The sequence below is a fragment of the Podarcis tiliguerta genome (assembly GCF_965153285.1).
Source record: "Podarcis tiliguerta genome assembly, chromosome: 1".
In the NCBI taxonomy this organism is placed as follows: domain Eukaryota; kingdom Metazoa; phylum Chordata; class Lepidosauria; order Squamata; family Lacertidae; genus Podarcis; species Podarcis tiliguerta.
In genome coordinates this window covers 59,249,194-59,273,217 of record NC_139534.1, presented here as the reverse complement: position 1 = coordinate 59,273,217, position 24,024 = coordinate 59,249,194, and the positions used below count along the sequence as shown (strand labels likewise).

The 24,024-nt window shown below is 44.5% G+C and overlaps 1 protein-coding gene across 2 annotated transcripts; it reads left to right on the top strand.

The window, feature by feature from the left end:
• On the top strand, window positions 1-22,621 carry RNH1 (ribonuclease/angiogenin inhibitor 1). 2 transcript variants are annotated; one of them, XM_083445955.1, is made up of 10 exons: window positions 1-127; window positions 10,522-10,621; window positions 13,481-13,651; window positions 15,276-15,446; window positions 16,130-16,300; window positions 17,414-17,584; window positions 18,891-19,061; window positions 20,455-20,625; window positions 21,249-21,419; window positions 21,982-22,621. In XM_083445955.1, the coding sequence occupies exons 2-10, from the start codon at window positions 10,536-10,538 to the stop codon at window positions 22,067-22,069; spliced, it is 1,371 nt and encodes a 456-aa protein (XP_083302081.1). In that variant the 5' UTR covers window positions 1-127; window positions 10,522-10,535; the 3' UTR covers window positions 22,070-22,621. The 2 variants fall into 2 exon arrangements, with proteins under 2 accessions (XP_083302081.1, XP_083302080.1); XM_083445954.1 differs by lacking the exon at window positions 1-127 and adding an exon at window positions 4,906-5,035.
• The last annotated feature ends 1,403 nt before the right edge of the window (window positions 22,622-24,024 follow it).

Sequence of the window (24,024 nt, the reverse complement as noted above, 5' to 3'; positions counted from 1 at the left end):
GCGATTTGGCAATGCGGAAGCGCGCGGAGCCCAAACTCTGGCGGTTGCGCGGATACCAGCAGGCGGAGAGCAGGAAGTATCCGGCTGACGTTTCCCAGCAGCTTCCTTGCCAAGGCAGATCCGCGCAGTAAGTATGGCAGGCCGGGCAAGCTGGGGTTGCTTAAAGGAGCTTTGGGCGGCTGGCTTGGAGAGGGGTGCGCGCAGAGAGTCGATCTGAGGGCCAAGGCGGTCATAAAAGGGCGCGATGGCGCTTCTTTGTGCAAAAAAGAAAGTTCGGTTGTTGACTTAAAGCACAGGCCGCCGCTAGAGGAACGCGGATGCTTTCGCGCAGTTTGCTGCTACGCCGTGGCTTAGGGCGCTGCGTCTTTGGGATTTCTCCAACGAGGGATGCAAGCGTTTAGGAGTTTCGGTAGCGAATGCAAGTGGGGCGCGGTTAGCAATCCACTTGCAGCAGCCGGGGATGGCGCACTATTTTCCAGTGCCAGCTCATGATGAGTCTGGAGAAATGGATTGGGATGGATGAGTCATTAGAAAGTTTCCTGCTTCGTGGATTAGCGCTCGGAATAAGTCAGAGAAGGAGAAGCCCCGCCCCCCGCAAGTTCTGTGGGGTGGGGAGCATCTGCTCTGCTTGTAGAACAGTGGTTCTCAACCTTTTTTTTGGCCATGCCCCACCTAAAATCCTGATTCCCCCCCCCCCCGGGACATATAATTTTTATTATTCAAAAAGTGAACTCCGATTCACGTGGAGGAAGCCTAAAAGGCCATTAACTTGGTCTTACAAATCAAATTGCCCCCCCTGTGGGGCGTGTGCCCCGTGTTGGGAACCATGGTTGTAAAAGCTCAATTCCCAGCATCTCTAAGTAGGGCTGGGAGAGAACCGTGTCCAAAGCCGGGGAGAGTGGCTTCCAGTCAGTGTGGGCAGTATTGAACAAGATGGACCAATGGTCTGAGCAGGTTAAAGGTAGCTTCCTAATGTTTCTTAAGGCCACCACCTCATACCCAAATAGTGTCTGTCATGATGCAGGACACAGGGAACATTTGCCTGCTTTGTTTATTTAAAAGAGTTGTACCCCACTACTCAACAGATTTGCCAGGACAGTTTTCAAAAGCAATTGCCCCAGTCTAGAAAAAAAAGTAAGAGCCAAAGCCCCATTTATTCCAAAGGGACTGGATTTATTTGAGTAGAGCCCTGCTGAGCCAACATCCTGTTCCCCACAGTGGCCAATCAGGTGCCTATGGCAAGGATGGAAACTTGGGGCCTGAATGTGGCCCCTAGGCTTCTTCAGATGGCCCTTGGAATTGTTCCCAGGCCGCTGCCACTCTTTGACATCTGACAGAAGGGCATTCCATAGAATGGGTGCAGCTACTGAGAAGGTCTTCTGTCTGATTCCCTGTAACTTCACGTCTCACAATGAGGGACCTGCCAGAAGGCCCTCGGAGCTGGACCTCAGTATCTGGGCAGAATGATGAGGGTGGCTCCTACAGCCCAAGACAAAGGAGGAGCAAGATGCAAGCAGAATAACACCCACCCACTCCCTCGCACCAGCCACTCACTGCCACAAAGAGCTTCAGGTTGCTCAATAACAGACTTCTTGATGCAAGTTAATTCCATGGGACTTATTCTCAGTGTGCATAGGCACAGCCACGCTAAAATCAATATAGCACTGACACACCGAAGCAAGAAGCTTAGTATGTAAAATCAAGTCCTCCAGTTCAGATGGTTTGAATAATCATGCTGTTAAAATCATAAGACTTTTGAATGGGTTGGGATGACCTTATCAGTCAGAGCCTTGTGAGTCTACATACACTGCAGCAAGAAGTTTACCATCAGTGCTATGATGCAATGTCTTTTGTCAAGAAACTGGCCAAAGTTCATATGTCTCGGTGTTAAGTACATAAATATGTTGGTGTTTAAGAGCTGAGATGCACAGCCTGCATTACTGGAGCCTAACAGGTATCCCACAAACGTGGCAGTTTCTCCTCCACTGGTGAAACATAATCTCCAAATCCCCAGTTATCATTTAAAATGAGCAGGTTTCTAGAATTTGTAGAACCTGAGCTAGGAGGCAAAATGTACAGGCACAATTCTGCTCAGGTGTTTGTTTTTTGTTGAGAGACTAGGCCACAGGGGCCAGCAAACTTTTTCAGCAGGGGGCCGGACCACTGTCCCTCAGACCTTTTGGGGGGGCCGGACTATATTTTTTTTGGGGGGGGAAAGAACGAATTCCTATGCCCCACAAATAACCCAGAGATACATTTTAAATAAAAACACTTTCTACTCATGTAAAAACACGCTGATTCCTGGACCATCCGCAGACCAGATTTAGAAGGCGATTTCCCCGAATCTGGCCCATGGGCCTTAGTTTGCTTACCCATGGACTAGGGTGTTCCCCCTTTCAGTGCTTTATTTTGGTTTCCCCACCCCACCCCTAAAAAATCCCATGGACATGCATACTCACAGAACCTTTCTCTCTGTATATTCCTCCCTAACAGACTCTCCCTGTAGCCCCTGAAATTTCTTCCTTTTGCACTAAGAGCTCATCCACACTTATTCTGCTTATTCTGTGCCTAGAAAACACAGGTCTGAGAGGTTTTCCATTTGCCCCATTGCTTCCTCCAGGAAAATCCACTGCTGTCAATCTATAGAAAAACCGACTGATGTTTGTTCCAATTCAGCAGTAAACAGTGGGGTTTCCCGGAGGAAAGTGGCAGGTCAAGTGGAAGTGTGGAAGAGTCCCAAGTCTAACAACCCCCTATTCCTCCATCCCTATGTTCTAGCAGACTCCCGTTTCACACTCCCCAAGGAGGTTGCGCAGACAGATTGTTCAACATAATGCAACACTGCATTCCACCCGGTACCTGTTTCAAACTGCAAAGCTGAAGAACAGCCCTTTGCTTCTCCTTAGGTCAGGCGGTTGTAGGAGGAACTAGAACTTGTGAAATCAGAGAATAAAGTAATCTTTGCTGGAGGCATTTACGAAAAGAGGAAACTGGACTTTCCTTCATAGGCAGTTGTCTTTTAAAAGGATGTCAGGAATTACTTAAGACTAATGAAGGTCACCACACTGTTGAACAGGTATGGACAGGGGAGCAGTCCAAGGCTGTGGGAGGATACACCAGGACAGAATATGGGATTCGTGAATGGCCAGAAACAAATTCAACTGGAAGAACCTTTTGGTAAAAAGCTAGGTGCTTCCAGAGGGGACAAAGTGTAGGGCACTTAATTAACTGAGGATTTCTGAAAGAGGCTTGTATGAAAAGACCTGGCAGCCTTGGGCTAGGTCTGAAATTGATTACATAGGCAGAAGGAGAAGAGAATGGAGAAGACGGATAATTATCAGTGTTCCATGGCCCACATCAGCTCTGTCTCCATCTTTTTGTAGGTTTGTGGACAAACAAGAACAGCTGATTTTTACCTACATGTATGGATGCCCATGGAGACAAGGGGTGGCAGTTGCCAGGGCCGTCTCTCCCATTTATCAGTGTGAGGCAGCCACCTCAGGTTCTAGATTTTGAATGTCATAAATGGGTAGCAAATTGTTAGTTATTTAGGTTGTTGTTGTTATATTTTTGTTGCTATGGAAGAGGAGAGATGCTTCTAGGACTTAATGCTTCAGGTATGAACATAACATTATTTGCCTCATAACATGAATTGTGCTTATCTGAGGCACTCCTGGAAATTGTCTTTGGCATTATGCCATATATTGGGTGGGAATCTTTTTTTTCTTTTTTAAAATCACCTATACACACCCTGCTATACCTCTTCTGGGCAAGAGTACACTTCTAGCTATTTTTCAGAAATGGTGAACAGCAGCAGTGCTCTCAGCATAGCAGCGCATTCCCATTTTGAAAGCCTTATTTAGTTGTATGTGTTCATTAAAATGTTTTGGCTGCCATGCTCCTCTACTTGCTATTCCTTTGTGGGAGCATCTCCAGGGCACACTTGCAGCCTGATCCTATACATGTTTACTTAGGAGTAAGGCCTGCTTAGTTCAAAGAGGCATCCTTCCAGTGTGTATACCAGGATAAGCTATCAATCACCCCTAGCCAGTTAAAGGAGATGAACAGCATGGCCCCTTCCTCCTCAATGCAGAAGGTTATCACTGGACCTATTTTGTACAGATGGGATATATTGCAGTGTTGTGGGTGAAAATTCATGCTTGGAAGTATAAGACAGTGGGCAAAAGTTTGCCTATTGCACACATTCATCTGTTTGCAGAAAAGCATAAAGACGCGCTTTCAAAAGTAACCTGTGGAGAAAATTGTGAAAAGGTCAGCCTTCCAGAATCAGGTTCTTAAAGCCTTGTTTGTTTGGACTTCTTAAAAAATAAATAAAATCTCAGGGTGTGTGTGACAAATCTATAAGTTTTGAATTTTGGCAATTTGGCAACCTGGGATAGGATTCCTGCTTTTTGCTCTGGGAGTTCTCCAGGCAGCCAACAGGCACAGCATCTTCTCCTAGAGTGGCAATGCAGACGTGGGGGAATCTGCACCTCTTGAATGTCACACTACTGGTCGAAAGCAAGGATGTGATAACCTAATCGAGAGGTAGATTTACAGACTCTGGGCAAGTCAGAGCAAAAGTGCTACCCCAGATCTTCTTAGCAAAGGCGTTCGCACCTCTGGTATTGTAAAAACAAGGAGACTCGTAGAAAACCAGCAGGACTCCCTTCCGCCTGTGGCTGCTGCGATGACTCTTCCAAAGGGGAGACTGATGCGTCACCGCACATTTGGGAAAGCCTCACGTGGCGCCCTGGGAGTCGAGCTTGCCCAAACAGAATCGGCTCCGTCTTGGTTGCGGGGAAAGCAGAGCCCATCTAATTACTACAGCCGGCTCCGTAGGCGAGCGATCCCCGTGGCCCAACCTCTCCCTTCGCCGCCCAGAAGGAGGCGCGGCTAGGCAGATTAGTTCCGGCGCTTCCCGTTAGGGGCGGGTTGGCCGAGAAGCTATTTATTGCGATTCGGGCGGCGGCGCTGGCGCTTGGCTTCGGCAGAGCTGTATTTGGGTTGGTTCTCCGCGCGGGCCGAAGATCGGGTAAGTAGGCGCAAACCTCGCTCTCTTTTCAAGATATTGGAGTTGGCCAACAAGTACTGCGTGGTCGGGTGGTTGTTTTTCGTTTTAAACCAGGTGCCGTAGGTGCCTGAGATGCGCGCAAATAATAGATTTCTAGTTTAGGCAGCGGGGTTGGAAAGCAAGGCTGGTTTTGAGTTCCTGTTTTTAATTAACCCGCTTCTGACGCGTTTGTGTCGCAAGGAAAGAGGGAGGCACTCCAGCCTCTTCCTTGTTGAGCCTGACACTGCAGAAAGTGGCCGATCGGGGCTGGGAAAATGGTTCCTAGCTAGGAATGAGTACTTGCTCTCGGGCTTCAGTGAAATAAACTCAATTCATTGTCATTTGTATGCTGTAATAGCCGCCCTCCCCGATTTAAAATAGAGTGACTTTAATTTCCCCGGAAGTTCTGCCCCTTTACTATGGCAAAAAGTGTGCTGCGGTGGCTCAGTTTCTTAATAACAACAATAATATATATATTGAAAGCTTTGTGGTGGAAGAACTCGCACTGGGTAGGTATATGGAGGATTCCCCCCTCCCATTTGGAAAGGACAGTGGTGGCATTTCAAAGTAGCAACACAGTAAGAAATGGATGGGTTTTGTTGCTTCCCCACTCTCATCCCTTGAGAGGATAAATGGCACCAGTGATCTGTGTGTTTTGTGTGTTTGGAAGTTGTCATGGAAACCTTCCGCTGCCAACTTGTGGAGCTGAAGTTGGAGGGTGTCAGATCTTGGTTAGGTGAGCTGGCTGGGGCTGAAGGGAGCTGTATTCCAGCAAGACCCAGAGGCCACCAGGTTAGCAAAGGCTGATCTGAGGGAAGGCAGAGTCTGTCTCTTTCACACAGAGGCCAGACTCCCAGGTCTGTTTAGGGATGCTCCCGCTCTGGGTTTTCTGCATAGAGCAGAGGGCTGGGCTAGGTGGCTTTGCAAGGCCCTTGCCCAAGCTCTATGAATCTGGTACTTATATGGTTCCAAAAGAATGTCGGTTTTCTCTGTGAACAGCATTTTATGTTTCATTAGCTAGCTTTGCTCAACTGCTGGCATCAGGCTGTTTTGTGACCGGAGGTTTTGTGCGTTTTGCAGTGCGCTTCAGTTTTGAAAAGCATGTGGTTGGCATTCCCCCGCGTTGCCTATTGTCAGCTGTTGCTCGTGCTCTAATACAGGAATCAAACTCGCTGAATTTCCTTTTAATTGTTCGTGGCATCTAGATAAAAAACAACTCACAACTACTAGGCAATTTACAACCAGCCTCCCAATGCTTGCTTTGGTTTCTCTCCCCACCCCACAAACTGGAGCTCTTGACTGTTCAGTTGAGAGGCATAAAGTATGAGCCGATTGCTTTCACAAGTAGGTCTGTGGCAACTCTTAATCTCAGGGTCATGGGTTCGAACCCCACACTGGGCAAAAAGATGCCTGCATTGCAGGAGATTGGACTAGATAACCCTCATGGTCCCTTCCAACTCTACAATTCTATGATAAACCTCTATGATCGTATCATATTAGATAGGACCATATAGGCCAGCTCTTTGTTGCTGTAAGTTAGAGATGAGGAACCCGTGGCTCCCTGGATGCCAATTCCCATCAGTCCCAGTCAGCATTGTCAGTGGTTAAGGGTGGTGGGAGGTAGCCAACAGCCAGAGGGAAGGACACCCACACATTTCCCATCCCTGGACCATCGTTTGTGCCATTGTAAAATAATGGCTGTCAAAAACCAGCAGCTTCCTTTGAGTGAAGCCTATCAACCTGGTACGTTTTTCCTCTTAACGACTGGGAGTTGCCAGGCATCGCATATGTTGTATTTGCATACATGATGCAAACGGGAAAGGGAATAGAGTTGCAAGGATGGAAAACCCCTAGATGCCCAATTATCCAAAAGGGTGTGTTCAGGTATAAATAGCTGATGTCTAGAAACTAGTGGTTTCTTCCAGCCATCGCAGTAGGGGGTAGAAAAGAGAACAGGCTTCAGGTGTCCTTTCTATTGTGTATTCATTACGATTTGGGCTCATGATGGTATAGGGCTGATGATACATGACCCCACTTTCAATATGGTTTGTGCCTGCTGAGATTTCGGGGTAGGCATACTGCTTCATTTCCAATTGGTGCTTCTTCCTGAAATCCTGCTACTTTCCACACTTCAAATGCTCCATGTGTGAGTGCATGCTTTCACCGTGCTATAGTGCAAGAGTGTCCCTCCAGAAGGCAATAAAACGGTAACATTGGAGAAGCATTGAATCTGTGCCCCGAGTTCTGGGAATCTGCAGATCTGGTCCCTTTCCTTTTTCTAGCTGAAGCCAGCAGAGCTTTGTACACATTGCCATGTTTTGACAGATGAAACAACAAAGTGCACAAATTGAGGTACAAAGTTACCTGGAGAGAGGCAAACGTTCAGCTGTGCAAAGTGGGAGGATATGATGTGGCTTGAAAGCTCAGTCAATAGAGCCCAAGGCTCTTAATCTCAGAGCTGTGGGTTCGAGCCCCATGTTGGGTGGAAGATTCCTGCATTGCAGGGGGTTGGACTAGATGACCCCCTTGGTCCCTTGCAACTCTATGAATGGAAGGAACTGTCAATTTCTAGTGACATTGGAATTTGCAAGGTTCTTGCAGGCAGATGGTTTAAGCCGGAAGCATTGTGTGGGCACAGTCGGTGATCTCTAGGGAACACTTCCTTCTTTGAAATGCCCAGCAACATGCTGACAATGTGGTCTGTTACTTTAAAGGTGATCAGTAGTAAACTGGTTACTCAAACTTTTCTAGTGGAACTACTTGGAAGTGAATATCATATGGCCAAATACCTCCCCAAGACTTGAGAGTCTTGAGAGTCTCTCCGTGCAATTTATCAGCCTACAAAAAGAATATGTGGCACAGGTCGATTATATATATATATATATATATATATATATATATATATGGGATGATGTCCTTTGATGGCCAAACCAGGCAGATAATTTGTGAACTATTACTTAGGAGGTTGTGTTGTTGTTTTTTTGCCCCCAGACAGTTTCAGAATCTGTGATCAGGCACAGAAAAAGTGTTGTAGGGAGGTAACCCTGTCTCCTTCTGCTATTTCCACTCAAAATCATCCCACACCCATTTGGGAGAAAGATATAGGCTCCCCACCACATATCTTTCCTAGCGCTTTTTCTATCCAAAGCTGGTGAAAGTAATTTGAGTGGACAAATGACAGGGTATGGAAAGGGTTAAGCACCATTTGGTCACCTGTCCTACTTCCCTTCCTGGCTGCAGTATCCAGTGTCTGCTTTGTACTATGAAAAGGGAGGTGAGAGGGAGTTGCACATAGGTGAGTGCTTCGTTAAAACTGTTTAATGCTTCTGAGGCACAGCAATATTAATACCAGGTGCCTGCTTGACAAGTATTCACAGAGTCTGTTTCTGTGTTGTTTCCAGGAAAAGATATTGTGAAGATCCAGTCGTTAGGTTGGGCATTTGGGTTGGGTTTTCTGGAGCTGTTGAAATGTGCTTTCTCTGCCAGCTCACTGGTGAATCAGCTTTCAGAAATGTCTCGTAACAGCACTTCAACCCAGAATAATTAAGCTCAGTGCTTTTTTTCCAGGAGGTACTGAAAGGTACATAGTACCAGCACCATTTCCCCCAAAAAGGCTAAAAGTGTGGTACTTATTGTAACAACTTCATTGCGAGTACCGGCACCTTTTTTCTATAGAAAAAAAGCACTGATTAACCTTATATAAAATTTCACTTGAAAATTTCAAAATGGGAAAAAAAAACCAAGGGTACCAAATACCTGGAGTTCAGGGGAGTGGTTTGTGATGGTACTGAGCTGATTATAACAGGCACCCCTTGGAGAGAATGATAGAATAGTTCTATCACTTTGCAAAGTGATATCAGAAATCCTGAGAGCCAGTGTGGTGTAGTGGTTAAGAGCGGTAGTCATGTAATCTGGGGAACCGGGTTCGCATCTCCGCTCCTCCACAAGCAGCTGCTGGGTGACCTTGGGCCAGTCACACTTCTTTGAAGTCTCTCAGCCCCACTCACCTCACAGAGTGTTTGTTGTGGGCGAGGAAGGGAAAGGAGATTGTTAGCCGCTTTGAGACTCCTGAAGGGGAGTGAAATCCAAAACTCTTCTCTCTCTTCTTCTCTTCTGGCCTAACCTTGGCACCAAACCAAGTGTGATGTGGGAGGTTTATGAGAAGATCTCATGAAGCTTTTTCTTTTTTAAAGCCACCCCTCCCAAGGAATATAGGGAGTCATACTTACAGCAGGCCAAGATCTTGTGGCCACCAGGTGAGAGAAAGAACATGAAGCAGAGCAAGTATCAGGAAAGAAAAGAAGAAAAAACACACTCACCCTGAAAAAAACACTTTCAGAATGAAGCAACTGACATCACAGTATGGTTCTCAATACACCTTTTATATCTATTGAGAACTGGAACAGAAGGTGGAATTTTCCATCTTTTGTATTAATTTTATTGCTCATACGGGCAGAGCTACATAAGATATAGGTCATGAATTACCAAATAAATAGCGTATCCGATTTGATCCATCGTGGCTGTTGTGCAGTGTGTGTTAAACCCAGTGCAGTTGCTGGTGCCGCAGGGTCCAGATGAACAGTACAGTGGTACCTTGGTTTAAGAACAGCTTATTTTATGAACAACATGGATTAAGAACGCTGCAAACCCGGAAGTAGGTGTTTTGGTTTTGTGAACTTTGCCTTGGAAGTAGAACATGTTCTGCTTCCTGTTGAGTGCGTTCCATTTGTAAATTGAGTCCCCCACTGCTGTGGGAAAGCATGCCTTGGTTTAAGAACGCTTTGATTTAAGAACGGACTTCCGGAACGGATTAAATTCGTAAACCAAGGTACCACTGTACCAAATACCGGAGTTGCAGAGTACACGTAGTGCCAGCTCCATTTAATAAAAGGCCCTCTCTAAACTTGCATATTCACTACAAATGTAGGCTGTGCAGATCAGGAATGTAGTCCCCTTCAGAATGGGGCTAAAGTTTACAAATGTTGAAATATTGCCCTTCAGAGGTTCACTTCTAGTAAATGTGGTTAAGACCAGCTATCGGCAGAGAGACAGAAGTTGCATGATTCATGTGTGTGCTTTTGGGCTGTTGCATCAGCTCTTGTTAAGAAGGGGGCCTCTTTGGGTTAAGTTGCAAGCGGCCACAAACAGGACCTTTCAGTAGGGAGCTAGTTCTTGAGCAAGTGCAGGAGTCTTTTGAGAAATTCTTGCTTGCAACTGAGATAGCTACAAATGCTGTAGACCAGGGATAGCCAGGAGTGAGGCCGCCAGCTGCTGTTGGGCTGCCAGCACTCATCATTTCTGGTAGCAGAGGCTGGTGGGAGTAGGAGTTCATCAACATGTGGAGGGCATCATAGTGGCTTCTGCTATACAAGCAAACAAAAACGCTGTAGTTTGAATGGGAACAATAGCCTTCCCCTTGACCCTTGTTGTAGGGAAATAACACCTCTCTCTCTCCCCCTTCTCTCCAGCTGTTGCATCAAAAATGGACCTTGACATCCAGTCCAAAGAGCTCAGTGGGTCCAGCTGGAAGGAACTTCTTCCCACCCTGAGCCAGTACAAAACCATCAGGTAAGTAAAATGTCAGCGAAACCCATGTATATTAAGGTCTCACAACTGCAAGGGCTCCATTCTGATGGAACTTGAGCTGGTGTAATTCTTGCTTGAAAACATTGTCCTGGCCCCAAAATACCTAGAGATGCTACTCACAACCATATTTCAACCAAATTTCACATTGTCATTTATCAGTTACCAAGTTTTGTTCTTGGTTAACTGGTCATGGTTTGTCTGGGAGAGACAAGCCCAAGTTCACCGTGGCGGCGGCAGCAGCAGCAGCAGCAGCAGCACACAGAGGGGAAGGAGCAAGTCAGATATGATTTTGGCTTGTTCCTGTAAGCCAGTGATGGCCAAACTTGGCCCTCCAGCTTTTTTGGGACTACAATTCCCATCATCCCTAGCTAACAGGATCAGGGATGATGGGAATTGTAGTTCCCAAACAGCTGGAGGGCCAAGTGGCCATCACTGCTGTAAGCCATTGTTTGGCATAGTGCTGCATGCGAATGAAAGGAAAGAATTAAAGAATTCGGAGAAGTGGCAGGCTTTAAGCTGAATATAACAAAAACAAAAATGCTTGTTAAAAATGTAACCACAGAAGAAAAGGACGATTTAGAAAAAACATTGGGCCTGAAAATCTCCTCAAAAGCGAAATACCTGGGTATTTGGATCACCCCCAAGAACATAAATTTATTCCAGGATAATTACACCAAAACTTGGTTAGAGATTAGAAAAAACTTTGTAACCTGGAGTAAACTAAAATTAACATTTCTGGGTAGGATTTCCATTATAAAGATGAATGTGCTTCCAAAATTAATCTTTTTATTTCAAATGATTCCAATACTGGGCGAAGCAGGCTGTCTCAAGATATGGCAAAGAGAAATTTCCAAATTCCTGTGGGAAGGGAAGAAACCTAGGATTAAACACCTGATCTTAATAGACACAAAAGAGAGAGGAGGCTTTTCCCTACCCGACCTAAAACTTTATTACGAGGCAGCCTGTTTCACCTGGATAAAAGATTGGTGCACGTTGCAGGATTCGGACCTCTTGGACCTGGAAGGTTTTGACAACCGTTGGGGATGGCACGCCTACCTAATATATGGAAAAGCGAAAATTCATAAAAACTTTACCAACCATATAATAAGAAAATCACTCTTTGCTGTTTGGGAAAAATATAAAGACCTGATGGAGCCTAAAATCCCGTGGTGGACTTCTCCAGTAGAAGCCATAGCAGTAAAACGGAAAAATACTCAGGAAAGCTGGCCAACATATAAAATACTTCTAAAAAATGAAGATAACCAAATAAAATTAAAAAACTTTGAGGAAATAAGAGACCACATTTCAGACTGGTTCCAATACCATCAGTTATTTGAAAAATTTAAATCTGACAAACAAAAGGGGTTCTCAACAGAAATTTCCCGATTTGAATCTGATCTTGTAAATTCTAAAAGAAAAACCCTTTCCAAAACTTACCGACTCCTCCTTGACTGGACGGTCAAGGAGGAGGAGGAAACAGTGGCAATGGTGAGGTGGTCCCAGGATTTTGGCCACTCAATAACCATGGCCCAATGGGAAAATTTATGGAAGATCAATTGGAAATTCACAAATTGTTACACGATTAGAGAGAACTTTCAAAAAATGCAACATCGATGGTATCTAACACCATGGAAGCTTTCAAAAATGTACAAGAATGTATCAAGTAATTGTTGGAGATGCGGAGACTCAGGAACATTCTTCCATATGTGGTGGATATGTAGGAAAATACAGGCATTCTGGGAGAGTATACATGCAGAGCTGCAAAAAATGCTAAAGATCTCTTTCAATAAAAAACCAGAGGCCTACCTCCTAGGAATAACAGATTTGGATATTCCACAAAAGAGGAAGGGTATCTTTTTATATGCCACGGCGGCAGCAAGAGTTTTGATCGCAGCAAAATGGAAGAGTAATGAAATCCCCTCTATTCAAGATTGGATCCAAAAGCTGACAGAATATGCTGAATTAGATGGTTTATCAGAAAAAATAAAGAATAAATCAAAACAGGAATTTGTTTCTAAATGGGAGGTTTTCAAAGAATATTTGAAAAATAAATATAGTAGTTTAGATTCTGTTGCAGCATTCGAGGAACTTCAGTAATGGTAGTAAGGTAGATATAAGAAATTAGATTTAATGAGAATAAGTTTAATTATAAGAAAAAATGTGTATGGGCAATAAGTAATATGAATTTGAAGTATGGAATGGACGGGAGGTCGGGTCTTTAGTGTTAAGACCAATAGATGTTTTATTGTCTGCTATGAGTATTGTGTGTCTATGGTTGTTCTTTGTGACTAGTGTATGGTTTGGTATTCGTGTTTGGTGTTTGTTTGTTTGTCTTTCTTGTTGTATAAATAAAAAACTTAAAAAAAAAAAAAAGAAAGGAATTTTCGTTTCATTTGAAAATCATATTGCTTGTTGAATTATTTTATTGTTGCAGATTTATTTTGTGAGTGCATGGGAGGCTTGAGGGCAGTGCTTTTTTTTCGGGGGGGACGGGACTCAGAGGTACACATACCTCTAAACATTTTGTGAATCTTTGTACTTTTGTTCATTTACTATATTTATTTTCCCCGATTTGAACTATAAAATGGTGACTTTCTTGAGTCAATATGAGTACCTCGAAACATTTTTTTAGAAAAAAAAGCACTGCTTATGGATATATGGGGAATCTAAGGGTTCCAATTTGCTGATAGACAATGTTGGATTTCACCTTTTGTTGTTCAAATATTCTGGAAGTCTTCCAAATCAGGTTGGAAGTGAAAAAAGAATTCTGTAGAGGAGAAATGTTTCTCTCAACTGGTTTGTTAGAGCTAATACCCGGCTCCTCTTCCCTTTCATTCTCAGGTTGGATGACTGTAGTCTATCAGCTAGTCATTGTAAAGATCTCTGCGCCTTTCTGAGCACAAAGCAAACATTGACTGAACTGAAATTGAACAACAATGAACTGGGAGATGCTGCTGTAGAGTTGCTGTGCAAAGGATTGCTGAGTCCAAGCTGTAACCTTCAGAAACTATGGTAAATCCCCTACAATCTGTCATGGCTTAAGTTTTGTTAGCCGAAGGTCTCCACAGATGGAAATGTCCACAGTAGGAAGGTTGTCAGTGATAAATTCCCTTCTGGCTAAGAAAGTGGCTCAGAATTCCTTTTGGGCTTAAACTATTTTTGCTATTGTTGAACTGTGGTCTTTGCTTCTTATATTCTTCCCATCAAGTTACCACTGTATGAGTTTTTCCTGGAGCAGCTGGACTGTGGGACCTCTGCTAACCTATAATCAAACCATTTGCTTAGGCTGGCATACAAGTGGGCGGGAAAATCAATAATAATAATAGGGATGTGAGGACAATCTGGCTGTGACACCTGTCACCCCATTGATCGCCTGGGTTTAATAATAATAATAATAATAATAATAATAATAATAATAATAATAATTTATTAATTTATTTATTACTTATACCCCGCCCATCTGGCTGGGCCTTCCCAGCCACTCTAGGCGGCTTCCAACAGGAGATTAAAAATACCTTAAAATGTATTTCCCCCCAACATTGCCCAGAAGTAGTGGTGCTGTTTTGCATGCTCTAAAAAGACTGCCGCACCTTGATTCACCTTCACAGTGATCCAATAAGTTAGATTGCAGAACTTGGGCTCCTGTCTGTCTACCTATCTGGGTTTAGATGCTGAGTTCTTCTAGCTCTTACACCTTCCAAAGCTCACATGTACTTATTGGCTTCATATGGGACAAGGAACGGATCTCTGTGACTACTCCTGAATTGGGTGAAGTGGAACTGGGCACCTGGAAATATGAAACTAGTAGCAGATCAAAGAACATCTCAAATGTCAAGAGGGCTTTGTGTTCATTAGCTCATCCTGACAACTGAAACAATGTGTTTTGGTTTTAGCGCTAGCACCCCAGAGAGCAGTCTGGAAAGTGGCTTCCAGTAAAATGTGACTGTTCTTCAAATGGCAATTACGGCCTTCCTGATCATATGGCTTTATGGCTTCATGACTTAAATGGCCCCCGTCAGTCTGGGCTGCACTAGTGCAGTGCAGTCTCTGATATTGTAGGCTGTTTTCTCGTACCACAGTTTGCAGTTGTAACACATGGCTTGAATATATAGAAAATATCGCTGTGGAGGGGATGGTGTCTCTAGTTACATGACTGAGAAGAGGAGTGCAGAGGGTTGGCTCCTCTGTTTTTCCTCTTGAAAACTCTGTTTAGTGTTATGACTTGTTAGGCAGCATTTTTTCTACATACCTGCTGGGCTGGTACTGCTTGAAACACTGTATAGGGATTCTTTTTCTGCTGTGGGATTCCTTGTGTTGCATCTAACAAAAGCCAACAAACATTTCTAAGCCAGTCCGTAAACCTATAAGGCAGGCAAAAATCAAAGGAGCTGTGGTGGGAGAAGCTTTGTGCCCTTGAGATAACTCTAAAGGGACATAAATGCCCTAGCCTACTCAGAAGACAGCAGCGTTAATATTTGGTTCCCCATGGGCATCAGTATCATCTGCAGAGAATTTATAGATGTAAGCTTAGGATATAGCCTTATTTCAAATAATATTTCAGTTACCTAGGTGTCAAGGTAAAACAATAAATGAGGAGTTTTAGGGAGGCTGACCTAACTCTGCCTTGTTCTTCCAGGCTGCAGAACTGCAACCTCACCAAAGGCTGCTGCGAGAGTCTCCGTTCTGTGCTCAGCAGCAAGCCATCCCTGACTGAGCTTCACCTGGGAGACAACAGTTTGGGCACAGCAGGAGTTAAGATATTGTGCCAGGGACTTTTGGATCCCAACTGCCAGCTGGAGAAGCTTCAGTAAGTGACTACTAGATTTGTTAGCAAAGATCTCTTGGCTGAGAAGATTTCTCAAGTTAGAAAGCATCTCTTTTCGAACGCAGATGCATCTTGCTATGGTCGTGGGTTACTCTCAAGGAGTTGGATGAAAACAGCTGAGGCTGATGGTGAACAATTCCTCCCCACCCCCCAACTGCTTATAAAAAGTCATACAAAGTGTGTATTGTACAGTGTCCTTTATCAGATTTACACACACTTTCTGATAACAATATCAGAGAGAGAGAGAGAGAGATCAGAGCTGGTACAGGTGAAAATATTTACTATTAATAATAATTAATATACTGCTTAATGCCAAAATAAGCTTCTTAAGCAACAGGTATACAAACTAACAACACAAACATTAAAGTATAAACTATGCATTAAAACAATTCCATGAACAATCATTGTGTCTAGATCAGCTTTCCCCAACCTGGGAGTCTCCAGTTGTTTTTTGGACTACAGGTCCCATCATCCCTGGTTATTGACCATGCTGGGTGGGAATGATGGACAACGGAGCTCCCCAAAACTTCTGGAGGCACCAGGTTGTGGAGGGCTGGTCCAGATGTGTGTTCAGAAGGAGGAAGCTTTGTGCTTGAAAATGCCAGACTGTTTGAGGTTTCTTCTTATCTATTGGGGGGTGTGGTCTTTCTGTTCTTCTCTTATAGGCTGGAGTACTGTGAGCTCTCAGCAGAGAACGTGGAGGCTCTCAGCTCTGCCCTGCGCACCAAGCCATCCCTGAAGGAACTCAACCTGAGCAACAACAAACTGGGAGACGCCGCAGTGAAGCAGCTTTGCCAGGGCGTGCTGGACGACAACTGTAACCTGCAATCACTGCAGTAAGGCCTCTCTTTCCAACCCCTGGCTCTCTCCCTGGGCTCAGCCCCTCTTGCTTAGGCTGCACCCGCTTCACTACACCTGCCACACATCCTTCACCAGCAGCCATGGTCTCTTCTGCAACTTCCATGGCTGCTCTGGAAGTGCTCACCTCTTTGGTTCTGTTAGTGCTTCCTGCATTTTTGCCGGCGATCAGAACCACTTGGGCAGTTACGCAAGCTCCTCGTGGCTCTCATGAGCCTTCAGAGTGAGGGGCACCGTTAAGAAGAAAAGTCTGGTTTTCTGCCGAGTGAAGGAAGCTTCAATGGGAGCTCCCCCCTCAATGCATGTGGAGGGCTTTGATGCCACAAATCGCAGAAGGAGCAGCAGCCCCCTCTCTGTAACTGCTCAGCTGGTTCCTGGGTAACTTGGGGGGAGAAATTGGTTTGGGTGGGGTGTAACAGTGCCTACTTGCTGCAACCTCTGTAATTGTGGCCCTTAAAGCAGAAGTCTTGGCAGTGTGTGTGACATGTTACAGTTGTACCTTGGTTTTCAACAGCTTAGTTCACGAACAACTTGGAACTCGAACGCCGCAAACCCGGAAGTAGGTCATCCAGTTTGCGAACTTTGCCCTGGAAGCCGAATGTCCAGCACGGCTTCCACGGCTTCTGATTGGCTGCAGGACACTCCTGCAGCTAGTTGGATGCCATGCCTTGGTTTCTGAATGTTTCGGAAGTCGAACAGACTTCTGGAATGCATTCTGTTTGAAATCCAAGATACAACTGTATATGCAATTTTACAACGCATTGGAATCTTCCTTTAAGATTAATGTGATGCCACTTCTGAATAAAACCAATTGAAGGTTTTCTTTTCTCCTAAAACCATCTCATGGCAAAGAAACACACACACTGCATATTCCACTGCATTTCTTGATGCACAATCATTTCGATAAGGGGTGTTTGGGGGGGGGGGTTGCAGTGCTCAATAAGCCTCTAAGGCCTTTCACTACTGGCCAACAAAACTGCAGTTTGGGCAAAATTGAAATAATGTGTGCGTCTGCTAGTGTGTGGCAGCAGCTGTGGGCAGGGTTGCTGAACGGAACGTAATTTGTGCTTTGGCTTCTTGCTTTCCTGCAGACTGGAGAGCTGTGACATCACACCTGCCAGCTGTCGGGACCTCAGCGCTGTGCTAAGTTCAAAGCCGTCCTTGACTGAGCTCTGCATAGGCGAGAACAAGATTGGTAACGCAGGTGTATCCCTCTTGTGCCAGGGGGCCTTGAATCCCAACTGCAAAATACGCAAGCTGTGGTAAGTGGCTTTATCTAGAGCAGGTGTAGCTTGGCAACTAGGCTGTCACAAGAGCAGACTATTTTCTAAATATATATATATATATAAAATCTTTCTTGGTTTTCAAATAATGTCAATGTGGTTGCAGTATTTTGGTGTCCCTATGTGAGTGTTAATGTGTCTTTTTACTATGCACCTTTTAAATAATTCCTATGCCATTTAAATAATTTCTGTGTAATTCAAATATCTTCCATGTACCTTTTTGATAATATCTTTATAAGCCCCTTGTAATTTTTTTACCTCCTTTTCTACTTTTTTCTAAATGTGTACCTTTTTGTAATGCAATATATAGTGGGTTGTGTTGTGCTGGTGGGTACTGAATTGTGTGTTGTAGGAGCCAGATCTGTTTAACTACATGTCTGATCCTGAAAGCTGCTCATGTTACAAAACGTGCAGAATTCAGTCTCATAAACTTCATTCCTACAAGCCTGTACATTTCTCAGCCCTGGAAAACATGCTTTATAAAACTCTTGCAGTGCCAATGGGAATCAATGGTAAAGGTTCTATCCTCCGTAAATCGTTTTTTTCACTAATGTGAATTCCCAGGACTCCAAGTAAATGTTTGCCAAACAGGTTTTGCAGATGGAACTCTAAATGTTTCATAGCCAGTGTTGCTGTTCTTGCTAGTGCAATAGACTTCTGCTTGTGCAACAGAATTTACCTCCTCTGCATCCTTCTGCAAATGCTCAAAATCTGTTCTAGAGGGTTGGAGGACAGGGATGACCTGTTGCGTCAGTGGAATTCTGATTCATTCACTGGCGAATTTTCCAGGGGAGAAAATGTGGAGGTTTATGTGAATAAGGGTCATATATCCAAATTGCACACACACTTATTGACGTAACCAAGGGCAGGGAGCCTGTGGCTTTCTAATATTGTTGGACCACATCCCTGACCAGTGCTGGCTGGGACTGATGGCCATTGAATTCCAACAGTAGCTGGACTATGGGTTAGCCATCCCTGCCCTAAGGAGTTATTGGACCTTTCAGGCTTAGACACATTGGTAAATGCACTTCGCTTCTGGTAGGTGTCTGTTTGACTGACATGGGGTTTCCATTGTAGGCCGCACACACATTTGGTTGGAGATGTCTGTTGCTCCTGCTTAATGCAGGAGGGAAACTTTGTGTATGAGGATTTGTCTTAATACAGCAAACGGTCTCGCTCATGTGGACTCCAGGGGTTACAAACAGCACACACAGCTTGAAGTTTCTATAACACACTCTTCAGATCTTGCCAGTGACTAAAGACAGTGACTTGATTATTATTTCAGGTTATGGGAATGCAATATCTCAGCTCCTGGCTGCAAGGACCTCTCCAATGTCATTGGTACCAAAGAGACTCTCAAGGAGATGAGCCTGATTGGAAATAATCTAAAAGATGCAGGGATGGAGTTCTTATGCCAAGGACTGAAGGACCCAAAATCTAAACTTGAGTCATTGTGGTAAGGAGCTGGAGGCTTATTTTTCTGTTGTGGCTTTTTTTGCAGGTGTAACAAGGAAGTCATGAGTAAATAGGATGGGTCTGTGACTATTAAGGATATTTATCAAGAGGCTCAGTCCGGCTCCAAGGACTTTCAGTATGACACAGTATTCCAGCTTCTGATCATAAGGATCCCTTTATACAGCTTTTGTCCACCAAGTCAAATTGCAGTGAACAATAACAGCTGTCTTCCATGAGAAAATCAGCAGACAAAAACCAAATAGAGAAGGGGGAGGGGGAACCTGTAAAATATTAAACCACTCCTACTAAGGGGGTGAGTGCAGCAACAACACTCTTCAAATAATTCTATGAGTCAGGTGTTTCAAGTTGGCCAAAGCTTGTTTGAGTTCTCCTGCGAGGTCAGCCAAGGCAAGCAAAGTGCCCAGGTTATCAGGGCTGCTAGGAAATGGCTGAGCAGATGGATTGGCTAGCCTTTTGCCTGCTCCTAGACTCCTCACCACTGGTCAGCAGTCTGGCAGTACAGCATCTCCCACACCACACAGTTTATGACCTCGGCCAGCCTACTCTCACTTCTGGCCCTCCCCTTCTTGGATTTGCAACTCCCCCCAGCCCCAGCCAGCAGGACCAAAGGTCAGGATGATGGGAGTTGCAGTCTGAAACAGCTGGAGGATGTCAGGTGCAAGAAGGCTTAACTTGGGCCATACGGGTATAACAAGTGAATGATACATATGAAAAGTTGGGCTATTCCTAAGAGGAGAAGAAAGTGATTTGTCATCTAGGCCCATGTGGGAGCAATTGAGTGGGGCAAAGGTTGCTGACCCTTCAGCCTTCTGTTCAGTTCAAAATATAGCCCCTGCTGAAAAACCACCATGGGGAACTGATGCATGAGTTTTTAAATATATATAAACAAATATTTTTATTAAAAGTTGGTAACCTCAAGACTTGATTATTGCAATGCTGTCTATATGGGGCTGCCCTTGTGCCTTGTCTTTTAGATCCAGGCCTGCTTGATATAATTCCCAGCTGATTTAGCTTAGTGTCCCTTCAGAGGGAGCCATAAGTCAAGGGTAGCTCTGTTGAAGAATCTGCTCCATTACCAGAGGAGAAGGAACTAAATAATTCCATTCCAAAATTGTCAGCCCATCCTCCTGCCTTCTTCAATCAGTCTATTAATTTCTCTGCTGGAGTGATTTGCCTGATGTTGATCTACCATCTGTTTATGGTTACAAGTTGTCTAACAGACACCATTTAAAGAAGTTATAATGGATGTGTATTGAGTCCGTTTCTCATATTGTTTTGGTCAGATATGATTGACTCCACAGAAAGGAAAAGTAACCCTAGATGGCCTATTGCACTGCAGAGTTGTCAGAGATATTCTTATTTGTCTACCATAGGCTAAGAGAATGTGGTTTGACTTCAGCCTGTTGCAAGAGCCTTGGCTCTGCTCTCAGCGTGAACGGGACTTTGAAAGAGCTGCATATCGGTGGAAATAATCTGTGTGATGCAGGGGTGACTGATCTCTGTGAAGGAGTTCTGAGCCCGAGCTGTAACCTGCAATCCCTCTGGTAAGTCACCTTAGACATTTGTTGCTCTCTTGAAAACAATGTGTTAAGGTTTTTCTAAAACATTATTGAGCTTAGAACTCTTGTGTTATTGCTGTAAATACGGAGGGGAGAGGGCTGCCTTGTTTGGCATTCTGGTGCCTCTTTGTTTTGCCTTAAGGCAGGCTTCCTCAACCTCGGCCCTCCAGATGTTTTTGGCCTACAACTCCCATGATCCCTAGCTAGGAGGGAGGACCAATGGTCAGGGACATCTGGAGGGCTGAGGTTGAGGAAGCCTGCCTTAAGGCTTGGCAGCAGATCTCTTCCATGGCTATGTTTCATCTATGGTGACAGCCTGCCATACTTGAAAAGAAGGGCATGTGATGTGAAATACCCAATTACAAGTTTTACAATTAATAAAAATAAATTTGCCAGTTTAGAACATGTTTTAATGCTGGAACACTTGGGTAAACTAAAGGGCGAACTACGTTTTTCCTAGGCCGAGACTTGTTCTTCTTCACATTAGCTGAATGCCTGCTTGAAAGGCAGCAGTGTGAAATTTGTTTGTGGGTTCGGCAGAGGAGACATCTTCAGGGATATTCCTCCCTTGTGGATATGTCTGGTGCTTATTCTGCCCTTCTTCTTAGGCTGGGACAATCGGAACTCACAGAGGTTTGCTGCGATAAGCTTGCCGAAGTCATCGTTGGAAAACCCTGCCTACAAGAACTGGATGTAAGCTACAGCCATATAGGAGATGAGGGTGTGCGTAAGCTCTGCGAAGCAGTGAGAAGTCCCAACTGTAACCTGAAGTACCTGATGTAAGTGACTCTTTCGTGCTGTAATAGGCTTAGGGAATGAGGTTGGGGAAGGCGTCTCAAAGATGTGGGTCTGATGACGAAGTCCATAAGTGCACCCCAATTAAAATTGCATCTGAACCCCTAAGAGCAGATAGAATGAAACCTGCATGATGACCCATTTTCAGTTGATTCCTCTGACATCCATAACTACAACCCCTTACACTGGCTGCGCTGTCTGGGACTAATGGGAGATGGAGCAGTTCAGCAACACCTGGAAGCACACAGGTTCTGTACCCCTGAACGAAAATATGAATCCTAGACTTCCTTCTTTGGAAACATGGGTCTGTTCATCAGGAACAGCCGCTGTCTAGTTTTAATATTGAAGGAAGTTTTACTTCCATTCGTGGCAGGCGTAGTAGCCAGACTACTTGTCTCTGTACAAATGGAAGTTAACAATCAGAAGCCCTTTCACCTTGGGGAAATAGAGTGTTGTGTGCGCTGCTTCTTTCTTACAGATAAGGGAGGTTACCTGCTTTGCATGACGTCTCAGTACCATTAATGTCTGAACTCTCATCTCTTGCAGTTTGTATGACACTTACTGGACTGATGCCGTGGATAATGAGCTGAAGGCCCTGGAAGAATCAAAGCCTGGATTTAAAGTTGTTACATGAGTGGTGCAACATTGCTGTGACCACTTCGACTGCCTTTTCTTCTGTCGGGATTCTTTTTGTAAACCAAGTCACCAGACCATATGATGATGGACTTTTATGATTCCAGATTTCATGGAGCAGTGATATGCCTAGAAACCACATTCAAAGCTAGGAATGTGTTGGTACCTCAGTGGTGAGGCAGCATGGGGAAAGTTCTAGAATTATCTGCTGAGTCCAAAATGCATATGCTGGTGGGTTTTCTGCCTCTTGGGAAATACTAAGATCAGCACAAAGTAGAATACGTCTCCTGCCAGCTGCCATAAAGCAATAATGGTTACTTGCAGATGACTTGAAACTCTTCCCTTGGGAAGAACTATATTGGAGACTTTTAGACAAATTGGGGAATAATGCCCATTTTTTAATTGCCAAAAATTAGGACGCAACATTGCCCCTCCCCTTAAGTATCTCTGATATTAATATTTTCTGCTGAGAATGCAAGGAGTGAACTTTTTGTATCTTGATCAACAAATCTCACCCTGTAGGAATATAAAATAAAGTTTGATTGCAAAGAGACTATCTTTCTGATTTTATGGTTTTGGTTTATGGCTTTATGGTTTTGATGTGAAGAACACCAAAAGCTCACATCTAGGTCCCTTTGGATATTCAGAAGCTCAGACCTGAGGTACCATTTCATTAGTGCCTTAAAGCCCATATACACAGCCAAGTTAAAAAGAAAATATTACCTATACAGTATGGCTCTGTGCAACACCAGTGGTATACTATTTTTCTTCTTGACTGATTGTAGTTAATCATGCTATATCATTAGTGTAGCTGGACTTGTAGTAGGGTAATACTAGGTTTACGTGAAGGTTGTTGCTCTGGGTGTTGCTCATTCTCATTGTTCAGTAACTGTCTTGAGACACTAAAGATGGCAGTTCACCTGAATAAATTGTTAATGTGCCTTAATTCCTAGGCAGCCTACAGGATTCTTCCTCATCCCAATTTTATCCTTACCATAACCTTGTGAGTGGAATAGGCTGAGGCATGGTGACAAGTCCAAGGTCACCCAGTGGACTTCATAACTGATAGGGGGATTCAAACCCTGGTCTCAGCTCAGCACTCTAACCACTTCACCTCATGCTCTTGAAAGCCTTGGGCTGGAAAAGAAGGGGGGGGGGGAGGAGTCAAGCCTGAGGCTATGGAGGAGAAGAGGGAAAATTGATCACTCACAGTGAGATTTTGCTCTCCTTTGCAGAGAGTCTATGAGTGGGGAAGGGCCTGGGAAGGCAAAGCTCCATCTAGCAAGGCGGACAAGGAGGAGAAGCATCCCAAGGCGGGGGGGGGGGGGGGAGTACAATGATGAGGAAGGAAAAGGCTGGCTCTGCTACCCCAGAGGGACTGGACCAGCTCCGTTGCTGGCAAGGAGGAACATAACACCAAGGTCCTAGATCAAAGGAATATAGGAAGCTGCCTTAAATAGTGTCAGGCCATTAGTCCATCTAGCTCAGCATTGCCTGTTCTGACTGGCAGCCCAGCTCTACAGGGTCTCAGGTGGGACATTCCCAGCCCTACTAGAGGCGGCGGAAGTTGAATCTGGGACCTTCTTGCACGCAACACAAATGCTCTAACACTGAGGTATGCATCACCGCCCAAAAAAAGTTTATTCCTGGTCTGTTGGTAGGATGTTGGAGTAGAATTGCGCTGTTCTAATAATATTAAAATATTTACTCGGGAAGTGCATCTCCCCTACATAATCTTCAGAAACGTGCATCATTTCCTTTTTGCATTATGGGTGAGCATTGTAGGTTTTCAGGAGAAGATTGTGCTCTGGAGTCAGGCAAAATGATCCTGTTTTTTCTGGATTAGGGGTTAATTTGAAAAAAAGAGGCATTGCCAGCAACTCCCCCCCCCCCCAATCAGATTTTCCCTGGAAAAGGGTAAATCTGCATTAAATGGGGAGGTGGGTGGGGTGATTT

What these genes read in the sequence shown, in the direction of transcription:
- RNH1 (XM_083445955.1), top strand. Translation starts at nt 10,536, where the DNA reads ATGGACCTTGACATCCAGTCCAAAGAGCTCAGTGGGTCCAGCTGGAAG. An exon ending in AGCCAGTACAAAACCATCAG is followed by an intron (nt 10,622 to 13,480) that starts GTAAGTAAAATG and finishes TTTCATTCTCAG; the next exon opens with GTTGGATGACTGTAGTCTAT. An exon ending in TGTAACCTGCAATCCCTCTG is followed by an intron (nt 20,626 to 21,248) that starts GTAAGTCACCTT and finishes CCTTCTTCTTAG; the next exon opens with GCTGGGACAATCGGAACTCA.